The sequence below is a fragment of the Salvelinus alpinus genome, chromosome 12 (genome assembly GCF_045679555.1).
Source record: "Salvelinus alpinus chromosome 12, SLU_Salpinus.1, whole genome shotgun sequence".
Classification (NCBI taxonomy): domain Eukaryota; kingdom Metazoa; phylum Chordata; class Actinopteri; order Salmoniformes; family Salmonidae; genus Salvelinus; species Salvelinus alpinus.
In genome coordinates, this window is record NC_092097.1 from 16,046,752 (window position 1) to 16,059,681 (window position 12,930).

At 41.3% G+C, this 12,930-nt stretch overlaps 1 protein-coding gene across 3 annotated transcripts in view; it reads left to right on the top strand.

The window, feature by feature from the left end:
• The first annotated feature begins 1,846 nt into the window (after window positions 1-1,846).
• Window positions 1,847-12,930, top strand: part of LOC139535600 (cadherin-4-like) — a 250,078-nt gene continuing 238,994 nt past the window's right edge. For all 3 annotated transcript variants that reach the window (XM_071335181.1, XM_071335182.1, XM_071335183.1), the window contains exons 1-2: window positions 1,847-2,147; window positions 4,376-4,487. In XM_071335181.1, coding sequence (XP_071191282.1) covers window positions 2,091-2,147; window positions 4,376-4,487 — 169 coding nt within the window. In that variant the 5' untranslated portion in view covers window positions 1,847-2,090. The remainder of the gene's footprint in view (window positions 2,148-4,375; window positions 4,488-12,930) is intronic.

A 12,930-nucleotide genomic window follows, 5' to 3' on the forward strand; every position in this document is an offset into this window, starting at 1 on the left:
ATTCATCCGTGAAGAGCACACCTCTCCATCGTGCCAGTGGCCAACGAAGGTGAACATTTGCCCACTGAAGTTGGTTTTGACTCCGAACTACAGTCAGGTCAAGACCCTGGTGAGACAATGAGCACGCAGATGAACTTCCCTGAGACGGTTTCTGACAGTTTGTGCAGAAATTATTCGGATGTGCAAACCCACAGTTTCATCAGCTGTCCGGGTGGCTGGTCTCAGAAAATCCCGCAGGTGAAGAAGCTAGATGTGGAGGTCCTGGGCTGACATGGTAACACGTGGTCTGCGGTTGTGAGGTCGGTTGGACCTACTGCCAAATTCTCAAAAACGACATTGGAGGCGGCTTATGGTAGAGAAAGTAACATTAAATTCTCTGGCAACAGCTCTGGTGGACATTGTATTGTATTGTATTGTGTCACAAAACGGCATATTTTAGAGAGGCCTTTTATTGTTCCCAGCACAAGGTGCACCTGTGTAATGATCATGCTGTTTAATCAGCTACTTCATATGCCACACCTGAATACTTTCCGAATGCACTGTACATACGCACACACATACACGCTACACACACGAATACCTACACAACACAAACATCCAGGCACACACGCACACTCATCATTTGCTGCTGGTACTCTGTTCTTTATTTTACTCTTATTATATATCTGGATGCCTAGTCACTTTACCCTGCATTCATGTACATATCTACCTCACGTACCTCATACCTCTCTGCACATTGATCTGGTATTAGTTCTCCCTGTATATAGCTCCATTCTTGTGCATTTTATTTTATTCCTTGTGCATTAGTTACTATGACATTTCGTATTATTTTTAAACTCTGCATCGTTGGGAAAGGTTTGTAAGCAAGCGTTTCACTGTAAAGTCTACACCAGAGTCTACACCAAATGTATTTATATGGCCCTTCTTACATCAGCTGATGCCACAAAGTGCTGTACAGAAATCCAGCCTAAAACCCCAAACAGCGTATTCTGCACATGTAATAAATAAAATTGGATTTGATTTGGAAAATTCCAGTAGCCTATTATTCATATGCTGGCCCATTCTAACCAAACATTTCAGAACTTGCAAAAAGGTAAAATGGTAGTCTAAGCTTTGTCTTCATGCTGACCCATACTGTTGTTTTGAGACTATGACAATACGATTATTATTCTTTCAATGTTCAATTCTATAGCCAACTGCAGTGGTTTGGTCTAGGTGTAAAACATGTACAATGTCATGACAAAATAGTTTATAAATGCGGGTCTCACTCTATTTCACCTTATATCAAGAGAAGAGCAGGTAACTGTGGTGTGAAATAGACTCCCACGTGGTAATGGACACATAAGAATAAGGGTTGATGGATTCACTCAAACCAAGAAGTTTCAAGCAAGAATATTACTCCATAAAGCAAATAATTAATACATAGTCTTATGGGCTACTTTATTCTTTATTACACGGTAGGCCTATTTCTCGTTGACGTGTCTTCCTTGTACACATGTACAAGTTATAATACATCAGAGGATAAAATGTAGTGTTCCCCAACTGTCAGCCTGTGGGCATGGTTTTATTTGCACCCCCGCCAAATGTTTTCTGAGCAAAAAAATGTATTCCCATGCGTAGTAGAGAACCACGTGATCATATACAAATCATTTAAGCAAATGTAATGAAGGTTTGAAATGTTTATGTTTTAGTCAAATATTATATATGTTGGGGCTTCTTGCAGTCAATTTGCAGTCCACAAATTATTTGTAATTATGTTCCACCAATCAAGAAAAAAATCGGCCCGCGGCTGAATCTAGTTGATACCTGTTTTACAGTCACATTAGACTACGGTGCATTCTGTTCGGGTAGGATGGGTTGTAGTGACGTTTCCAACCAATAAGCGAGCGGCTCCTTCGAACAGAAGCAGCATCGGCATCGCTCTCCTCAGCGGCAGTTTTGCTCTAGACAAGTCGGGACAATTTCTCACAGAGCTTCTTATTGCGCTCAGAACTGCATCCAAGAAGAGAGCTCCGGGAATTATACAATTTATTCGAAGAAGGCGAGTCGGGCCAATCTCTGTCCCTTGATTTTACAGCGCTCTGGCAAAGATGAATTTAGGCTCCGTTCTTATACTGACGTGCACCTTACTTGTGGACACATCTTGGGTAAGATATATTTATTTATTTTCGAAATACGTTAGAAGTAGTCTACTGCACTGCTGTGCCCGTTTGGCATACACGAGCTTTGCAGCGCAGTGCATGTGGTGCTGAATTGTGGCGATGAGCGACTTTTCCTTGCAGTAGAATTTTGCGCAATAGGGAACATAATGCGTTTAAATTACGTATAATGTCATGATACTTTCAAACGATTCTTCAAAATTATTTTGTAGGCAGCAGTCATTTCGGGTTTGGTCACGAAAAGCTACATCCGTATTGAATGACAGGTGCCTGAATAAACCAATCGGCTATTAATTTTGAGCGCCTTTTTTACTCATTTAGGTGACTTTAGTCTACTGAATGAACTGCAGTAGTCTACTAGTGTGTTATATGTCAATTGCAGAGGATGCCGAAGCCTTTGGTTTCATAAATTATATAGGCTATACGAGGCTACGAACTTCATTGCCGTTTACAATATGGACTGTCATATTTCTTTTGATTAGATCAGCACTAGCCCATTGCTCGTTATAGCATATTATAGCCTATCTCTCGATATAATATCAAATTCACTATTCTTATAATTTGATTGCATTTACATTTTAAAACTTATCTGAAATGACGGCCAGTTAGATTTTTTTTTTATTCTACTCATGCCTGAAAGATATAAATTTGTCCCCTGGATAGCACCTTTGCTGCAGCAAAGTAGAGAGTGAAGACGGATAAGAAAGAGTAGAAAACTGCAGACACAATCCTGATAATTGTAACAATAAGTTAGACATTTTGTATAGGTTGTCTCTCTTTTTACTATACGCTTACTGCATTGAGACTATGCACATGACCTCAGTAGGTCTATGATCTAATATGCATATTTCTGTTGCCCATCATCATCATCATCATCATCATCATATACACACATGGATTAGGCCTACTCTTCCCCTCTCTCCTCCTTCTCCCTTTCCCCCTTCCCCATAAATCCATTAAGGTTTAAGGTAGCTTACAATGGACAACATTTAAAAAAAGGTGTCCAATGAACCCGCTGGTGTATCTGGTATTGATGATTCACTTGCAAATGTTGGCATTTAAACAGCAAGCTATGGACTGAAGCAAATCAGCAACACCAGTTGGGCGGTATCCAGATGTATATACCTACATACTGTGCCTATGCCATCCCGGGATATACTGTATTACCGACACTGCACACAAGGGTCACAAGTTTTTTTTTTTTTTTTTTAAACGTCACTTACCAGAATGCTTACACAATTCTAACAAGTACTAAGGAATCTCCATAGCGGATGCTAGGTAAATGCTAACACGCACATTCAAACATTTATTTCTAAAACAGACAACCCAGCTCAAAGTTATGCAACTATCCTCAAAATGCAGTTTGCAGAACGCAGAAAACAAATATTAGACATCAGGTATCTTAATCCAGGAGGGATTCTGCTGCTGTTACCCAGAAGCTTGATCTAGCAAGCTAACGTTAGCCACTTACCTAACTTTGGCAAGTTATCAAAACCCAGCTGGAGATAATTTTTTGGGCACATCTTAGATAGTTAACTTAATTGTTATAAAATATATAGCTGGCAAACATTAGTAGTGAATTTCACTACTTGATCACCTCACATAAATTGCGCTGCAGAGGTGACTCATCTCATGAAGCCAGGGGAGAACGATTGAAGCCTCGAAGTTCAAGGCTGCCCGCGGTACTGCAGGCATCTCAAATTATAGTGAATGGAAAAATGTCAATATTCGTGTAAATAAGAAAATGTTTCAAAGACAATCATGGTGACGATAATTGTTCCTAATACACCAGATGTATGTCCTTGAACCGATTATTTTAAAATCGCTCAAAGAAGAAGTTAAGGATAATTTAGTTGCTATTGGCAGTGTGCAGTACCCCGGCCGGCCTTCAATTTGAGTTACTCAATGAGAGGCGTCATCGCTGGCCTAGATGATGAACGTGATCTGCTTTATCTATTACCTAATGCACAAGTTGACTGCAGGTATTTATTTAAGAAGTACAAATATTCAAATGTATTAAAAAAAATTGTATTGACACGATTGGAAAATCTTGAAATACCCAGGGATACGGTATATACAGTATACCGCCCAACCCTACCAGTCGTTAATCTGTCCGAAGGTTCAATATCAGTCTCAACACCTGCAAGATCAGCCTGCGACCCTCTGGCCACAAGTCAATTCTCCAATGCTTATAGACTGTCTTGTTTTCTCCCTAGGCGACCAAGGCAGACCAACCACCTAAACCCCCATGCAGACCAGGCTTTTCCGAGAGCTTCTACACAGTGTTTGTCTCTAGAGATCTACTGCGAGGCCAGAGCATTCTCAAAGGTAAGCACTGTGGTTGTGGTGGCGCTGGATCTCATGTATTGACTGTTTGTCCCCCTCTTCTCCATAGCTACAGTAGATCCCAACCAGAGAGTGATAGAGTGTGTGGGGGGTGGGGGGGGGGGTATATGCAGCATTCCATCATGACGTAAGAAGGTACACTGTGGTATAACATGCAGCTCTGGTGAAACATGCAGAACAAGCATACATGTGTTGATGCAGCTAAAGTTGGTTGGAATGTACACTATGTGGTTTGAGTCTGCATGATAACTAGGGCCGGGTCTATACCAGCATCGTAATACTTGTTAGTATTGTGTCAAGGAAAATCATAAATCATAAACAAATCATAAAGCAGATTTAACGTTTAAAACAGCTGTAATGTTGCAAACAGAAATCATTATTTTGTCATCCAAAGTCACATCTTTTTATTTTCCAAGATATAGCACACCATATTTAACATACAGCAGGTTTTTAAAGGACCAAAGAGTTTGCTTCGTGTTTTCATTTTTGTCATGGAAAAAATATCACGATACTGGTATCGTCCTGGCCCTAAAGATAACTGTTTCTGATTTGATAAGAGGTTTGCAATATACAAATCTATTCATTCTTATCACATGAACAGAATTTCCAAGCAAACAGAAAAGAGTGTTCACATTGAAAACATTGAATTTATCCTTTCCTAAATGATCACTTAAGCATCAGACTTACCAAAGCAGGCTCATTTAAATCACCCATCTATCTCCTGCTGTGTGTGTTTACTGCTGGAAACTCACAGCTTTTATTGTATTCCCTGTATTCAATGTAATACATTTTTCCATTTATTCTCTTTATTTTTCTGAGGAAATATAATTCTCCTTTCATGTGCTCCGTTTATTTTCAGCTCATCACATCTATTGTGAGGTCCCTCTCCAAAAACATGAAATTATGCAGAATTTTTTCAGAATGGCTCATCTTTTTGTCTTGAAGTCACTTCTAATATTGCAAAAACAAACCTCACTGGCAGATTCTTTTCTCATTCTTGTTAATTGACCATTCTAGTTGCTTGTATTGCGTATTCATCTTAGAATTGTAAATTTGATATTGATTAAATGAAAACATCCTGGTTAGGTGTAGTACATTAAGAACTTTGGGAACTCAGCAGGACTTAGGGATGAGGGCAGGGTTTTAACTCCTAAAACTGACCTTACATGCTGACCACACCACTTGCGTTGGTGTACACATACTTATTATTCAATCGTTGCACCCACACTGCTCGTGTGCGTCAACAAGCGTCTGCGCAGCCAGGCGCTAAAATAGAACTTGGTTCTATTTGTGACACTTGACGTGCTGCAAGTCCCGCCTCTCCCATCTCCTCATTGGTTTTTAGGAGCATATACCCACGTGGGTGATTGAAAGATGAACTGAAGTCCACACTCCAGTCCAGTTGGTGGTGGTAATGCACCTTAAAGTTGGTTGCCAACCGCCATATAAAGTCCAAAGAAGAAGAAGAAGAAGCCTGTAGGAGGAGAGATTACATTACTCGAAACAAACTCAGTTTACCCTTTTATCTGGCCGTGACCTGCGCAGTAGCTAGCTTTACATGGTATGGAAATGGAAAGCGTCGCGGTAGCTTTTGATAAAGTATAACATCAAGACGATGCAGCTGCTTTATAAGTGGGATGCACTGTTGAGCGCTACATCCCGAGGGGTTCGTGCTGATTGTACGGAGATTGTGACAGCCGGTTAAATGGCGTCCCTTGAGAAAGCAAGAGAAGTGCAGCATTATCATAAGGAGATGTATACTTGGAATATGGAGGAGGAATGGAGGGAAAAAGAGAGCCAGAGCAGGTGTAAGAGAGAGAGGGAGGAAGACGGTGAGCTTGAGTTGGTTAAAAATGGTGGAAAAAATAAGAAGTTGTCAAAGAAGAATGGTAGAAAGTATAATCAGAGTGAGGAGAAATGGAAGTGAATCAGGTCGAAGTATTGGAGGTGGTGGGTGTGGTGAAGTTCTCGGAGCCCGAGGCTTGCACCGAGGGTCAGGATAAAGATGAGCTCGTTACAGTAGGAGTGAAGTTTTTGGAAAAAGTGGACCCTTGCCTTTTGGGTCACTTTAACTACTGCAGGGATGGAACCAAAGTCGCAGAAAATTGAGGTTGTGGTGGCAGCTGCAGAGAGTTATTTGGGTGTGCGAGACTTGACATCAGAAGAGTTACAGGGTGTCTTAAGTGGTGATGTCCCATCCTTTCAGATTGTTGACCTGAGGTAGGACTAAATAGATTTAAATAGTGGAGCAGGGTGGTGTAATTAAAAATTGTGAGTGTAGTGTTAGATGGTAGGGTATTTGTTTATTTGTTTTTTCAAGTCTAGTAGGTGGCGGTAATGCAACATATATTGGATTCCAACTGCCGTTAAACCTCATCGAAAGAAGTACCCTTTTATCTGTGGATTAATTGTCGGAGTAGAGGACCTTGTGCATTTCAGGTAAAATACCAACCCAATGTTTAAATTCCACGAAATTAGCTAGCAACAGCAAGCTAGCTAGCTAAATTGCCATAAATGTTTAATGCTTTTGGACCTGTCCCCAAATTAATATAGTTGGTTCAGAGCGGTCTAGTCAGCATGTTAGCCCCTATGACTCTTCTCAGTGGTTTAACACCAGAGACAGATGAGCCCGACACTCCCCAGACACGTATCTTTTCTGCAGGCAAAGTTTAGGTTATTTGCTAGGATGAAATGGAGCTCTTGTTTTAATGGTTGTTGGGACATGTCACCAGCTTTAAACGAAAGCAATTTAATTATTGCGGAGGTTATTTAGAAGGACACATTAAGTCAATAGGGAGCTACTTTGCCTGGAGGCTTAGGGTTGAAGGGACCTGGAAATTGGCTGAGGTGTCCTCAGTGACCCTCGCCAAAAACAATGTTGACAGAATCTGATGCATTTGGACAGGTTGTACGACATAGTGGGCCTGTGTGTGTATGTATGTATGTGTGTGTGTTTCTGAGAGAGAAACACTGCTGCCTGCACCTTCAAGTTTCAGCAGAAATCATGCACCACTTGTGCTAGATCATTTGGGTTTGGTCTTTACTGTACAGCATCCATTGCTTCGATACAATATTCTCTCTGTACCCTCTCACTCAGTTTGCTCTGTGAAGATCAATCTTTGAGTCGTGCTGTCCTACTGGCCACTCTGAGGAATATTGTCTAGAGGAGCTTGCTAAGTCCTCTTGCTATGATGAATGTGCTGCATCTGGCCTGACTGAGGGTTTGTTTTCTCCACAACACAATGCAACATGGAGAAAAGGAAGATGACTTTAATACTAACAATACTGTATGTGTAACCCAGAACCATCATCTAATACTTTAATGGTGAGGCAGAGAAGAGGGAGGGGCTGAGGTGCTACAGTGGTAAGGTTGCTGGACAATTTTAAGTTCTATAGCCACTGCATCCTGTGAGAGGAAGACACTGAGTAATAGACCCAGCGTCACAGAATACTGTTTTAGCAACCAGCCAGGTGCAACCTGACAATGGGTTCTATGCTGTTAGCTGGACAGTGAACCTCAGCCATTTCCATGTTCTAATCCCACACCATTCATCCAGTCTTTAAGGTGGTGGGAAGGAAAAGCTGTTAGACAGTATTTGTCATATTGACTATTTGGAGGGTGTGTGGGTAGATCTTAGACCATTGCCTAATGGCACAAATGCAAATTGTTTCTTCTTAGCCTCCCACCTCAGGGCCTTTTTCACGTCTGTGGCCTTAATGCAGGGATCGGCAACAGAGGGACAGTTTTTGTAAGGATTTTAGTGTTTGGTCAAAAAAGTCCATAAAATCACCAGGAATTCAGCAAAAAAATATATATATTTAGGAAATCTGTTCCCAAGTATTCCCACAAATACAAATAGAGATATGTCACCGTGTCTAAATGTAATCAAGGTATGAAGTGATGTTATTTTCAAATACAAGCCTTTTGGGCTTAGTTGTGGTCAATTTGTGAGTACAGCACTCTTCTAGCTGCTATTATCCAGTCTCAGCTGGCCATGCTTCCATTTCCCTATATGTTAAACAGGCTTATATTGGTTTATGGTAACACAAAATACCTTTGTTTATCATCACAAATCTATTGGCTGCCCTAAAGTTGAACAGAGTGAAATAACACATGCTATGTAGCTGATTGTCTCTGTAGAGGAGGAGTTGGAGAGATTATGGCAGTGAGCCTAAAGAGGCATAGCGCTCATTCCATGTAGATTCCTGCTGTGGCCAGAAAGGCCATGAAAAGGGATATTCTGGTGATTGTGCATCGCAGTGTAAACCATCACGTCGGCCTAAGACCTGGAACAGACACCTAGGAACGTGGGCAGGAGCAGGGGCAGACCACAAAATAAATAGATTTGAACTGCAGTTTCTTCAGGATAGTGGCTTTTAAAGTCGCTGTCGGTACATATTCAAAAAGACATCCGTGATGAGTTTCACCCCTCGCTCTTCACCATCCACCACGGCAGGGGTGAGCAGGGCACGGTGGGTTTTGTAGAGTGCATATTTGTGTTTTCTGTTATGGCTCTATGGCTTAATGTGTCAAGCAAAGGTACAATGGCAATTTAATATGAATAGCAATGTTGTTTTGGGATGCTTTTGATTCTCTCTCTAAAGGAATGGAGTCAAGGCAGCTAATAAAAGTATACTGCATGGCGGTTCAGGAGGGACATAATACAATGAAAACGTGGTCTTCAAGGTGACAGCAACACTAGTGTAGTATCAGTTCTGTGGACAAATGCATCTTTAATTGAAGCGTGTGCTTTGTGAACCGCAGCACATACTTCCATCCACTTTCAAACAGAATGGACTTGTTTTGATGTCCAAACTTTGTTTCACATGTATTTTTTGTATTTTCAAGGAATCTGAACCCTCTGCCTTACTATGAGAAACATGGGATTTGATCTCTCCTTTTGTTGCTTACTTGAGTTACCTTTTCACTCCCCTCATATTCTTTCAATATGTGAATCATTCTCTTTGCGGTCCGGCTGTTGATAAACAGGTGGTTTGGCTTCTCCTCCTGCATTTTATACTTTGTTCGATGTCGCTAGATAATATCAGTGTTTCACAGATTCTTATGATTTTATCTGACTGGGAGCTAGGCAAGATGTGTTTCATATAACTTAACCAGATGCCTTCAACTATCAGCACTTTACTGACTGTTAACCCACAACTTTAGAAGTCGCTTGTGTGGAATGACATGTAACCCGAAATGACATTTGAAAATATCTGACAATTATAGTAATATCCCACTGGGCACGTCATCACATAGATTTCTTGTTTGTTTAAATGACATGGAAACAACGTTGATTCGACCAGTTTTTGCTCAGTGGGATCTTGGATTAAACAGCCTGTCTGGTGTGTGCTCTGCTCTGCAGAACCTCAGACACCTCGTCATGCTTCTCTCCAAGTCAGGCAGCTCTGCTTTCATAAGTATGTCCAAACCCAGGGAAAGGGATTACGATTTCAGGCGTTTTGATAAGCAGGATGCCATTTTCCCTCAGACTCACTCCGTCTCTCTTGTCCTCGAGAGCCTTTCTTCTCTCCACACAGGACACAGAGTCTGTGGTGTGCTGATAGAATACAGGTAGTGTGGATGAGCCACATCATTTCTCTTTATCTCCTCTTCCCTTCACACACAACACAAGGTATGGCCCTATATCCCTCAAACCACCTACAACATGACATCCACTGCTAGCCCATTCAACCTAGCCACCCAAGGTACATATATGGTACAATACAATGTTTTCCATTTATTGTTGGTCGTCCCCTCTATAGTGGGTGACGTACTGTAAAGTGCTGTTGGAAGGATAGCAAACTGTTAGCAGAAATAATGGTTGTCAGTGACTGTTACAGTGACTTGTGGGGTTCAGGATCTTTGCGCTTTGACCTTTTGCTCAGTAGATTTTATTTTCATTTGATTTATTTCACCTTTTATTTAAGCAGGTAGGCCAGTCGAGAACAAGTTCTCATTTACAACTGCGACCTGGCCAAGATAAAGCAAAGCAGTGCGACACGAACAACAACACAGAGTTACACACGGGATAGACAAACGTACAGTCAATAACACAATAGAAAAATCTATATACAGTGTGAGCAAATGTAGTAAGATTAGGGAGGTAAGGCAATAAATAGGCCATAGTGGTGGAATAATTACAATTAAGCATTAACACTGGAGTGATAGATGTGCAGATGCTGATGTGCATGTAGAGATACTGGGGTGCAAATGAGCATAAAAAATAACAATATGGGGATAAGGTAGTTGGATGGGCTGTGTACAGGTGCAGTGATTGGTAAGCTGCTCTGACAGCTGATGCTTATAGTTAGTGAGGGAGATATAAGTCTCCAGCTTCAGTGACTTTTGCAATTCGTTCCAGTCATTGGCAGCAGAACTTGAAGGAAAGGCGGCCAAAGTAGGTGTTGGCTTTGGGGATGACCAGTGAAATATACCTGGTGGAGTGCGTGCTACGGGTGGGTGTTGCTATGGTGACCAGTGAGCTGAGATAAGGCGGAGCTTTACCAAGCAAAGACTTATAGATGACCTAGAGCCAGTGGGTTTGGCGACGGATATGTAGCGAGGGCCAGCCAACGAGAGCATACAGGTCACAGTGGTGGGTAGTATATGGGGCTTTAGTGACAAAACAGATGGCACTGTGATAGACTACATCCAACTTGTTGAGTAGAGTGTTGGGCTATTTTGTAAATGACATCGTCGAAGTCAAGGATCGGTAGGATAGTCAGTTTTACGAGGGTATGTTTGGCAGCATGAGTGAAGGAGGCTTTGTTGCGAAATAGGATGCCGATTCTAGATTTAATTTTGGATTGGAGATGCTTAATGTGAGTCTGGAAGGAGAGTTTACAGTCTAGATAACAAACCATGTGTCAATGGTTCAGTCCAATAGGTAGTATAGCGGCCTCTATTGTCTGTGTTTTAGAGTTAAGAGTATGTTAATAGAGTTAAGGATATGTTCCGACCCAACTGCCCTCCATTCATATAGCTAGCTCAGCCTTAGCTGAAGAGAGACAAAGAAACATGTTGCATTGTTCTATCCTGGACTCTTGCTGCAATCCATTTCCAAGCCCTGTGCCTCAGTAGTCGGCCGGGGAAGGTTATGCAATAGACCTAAATGCATTGAAAAATTAAGAGATGAGCAAAAGGTGTCCAAAAGTCTGACCTTCAGAATGGGGTAATCATGATATTATCAGACCTGAGATTGGATATTCTAAAGCCAGCGGCAGCCAACCAGTCAAAGCACTAACAGAAAGGTAAAGGAGCGAGAGAGAAAGGGCATATAATATGTTTTTCTCAAAATAGTCCTGGCCAGGAGATTAATTTGCGGGGACAGAGTTGGTAGAAGTTCACTGTTTTAGTGTGGGATGCCGCATATTGAGAATTTCAGTAAAAAAAATGGCTACGGAAAGCAACCAATTTCAATCATAGTTCCACCAGCTACATAATCCCCATGTAACCCCTGATCTCTTCCAAAGAGAGACATTTGTGTTCTATGAATGCAATTTGCATCGTTAATCAAGATCTTCTCTTAATCAGTCACCCTCTCTTAATCAATATGCTTTAGTGCTTTACATCTTCGTGCTCTCTAATGATTCGAGACCCTGATGAGGATGCTATCTTTTGTTGTGTTTCAGAAATAGGTGATTTTTCTCTGTAGGAAGCCTCAGTTTCACTTTGTAATTGTCTGGTGTAACCCTGCATCAACCAGTTCATTACCAAGGTTTTCTCCCTCCCCTAAGCCCCAGGATATACATGCGTCTGAATACAAATCGGGCTTCTGTGTTCAAGTGAGGTTCAGCTGACTTTAGACTATTCATTCACTTGTTATCTTATTTGTTTGGATCTTTGCTACAGATATGTTTTCATGTCATAACATTTGTTGGGTTATTAAGCAGATTATGATTTTAATTATTAATAGTAGAGCTGGGCGATGATGGACAAAATCCATATTGCGATGAATTACCTGAATTGATCTGATAACGATAAATAGCACAACAAGTTTATAACATTAATGTGCTCCACAGTTGTATTTATTTATTATCATTTAAACTATTACTACTAGTTTGATGGTTGTAGCCACCAGTTGTTCCATTAAGCACCCTAAGGTCGATATCCGCACCCTCGCAGAAATCGAATTAGCATAATACAAAAATCCCCATAAATATCTGTCAGTTTAAGCTAGAGATGTCAGATTTTTTGCATTGGGTGCATCTCAACCGCATACATCTATGGCACACTTCTGCATCAGTGATGAAAGGTGACAGAGCTAGGGGGGTGTTTGTCAGACCATGTGACATCCCGAAAATCGGTCTTCTCACAAAATCGTCTGTAGCGTCCGAACAGTTTGGCCTACAAACTATTATGACCCCTCTATGGAAAGATGAGAGTCTCGCGGACACATATATGTTGGTTGTTTTGCTCTAG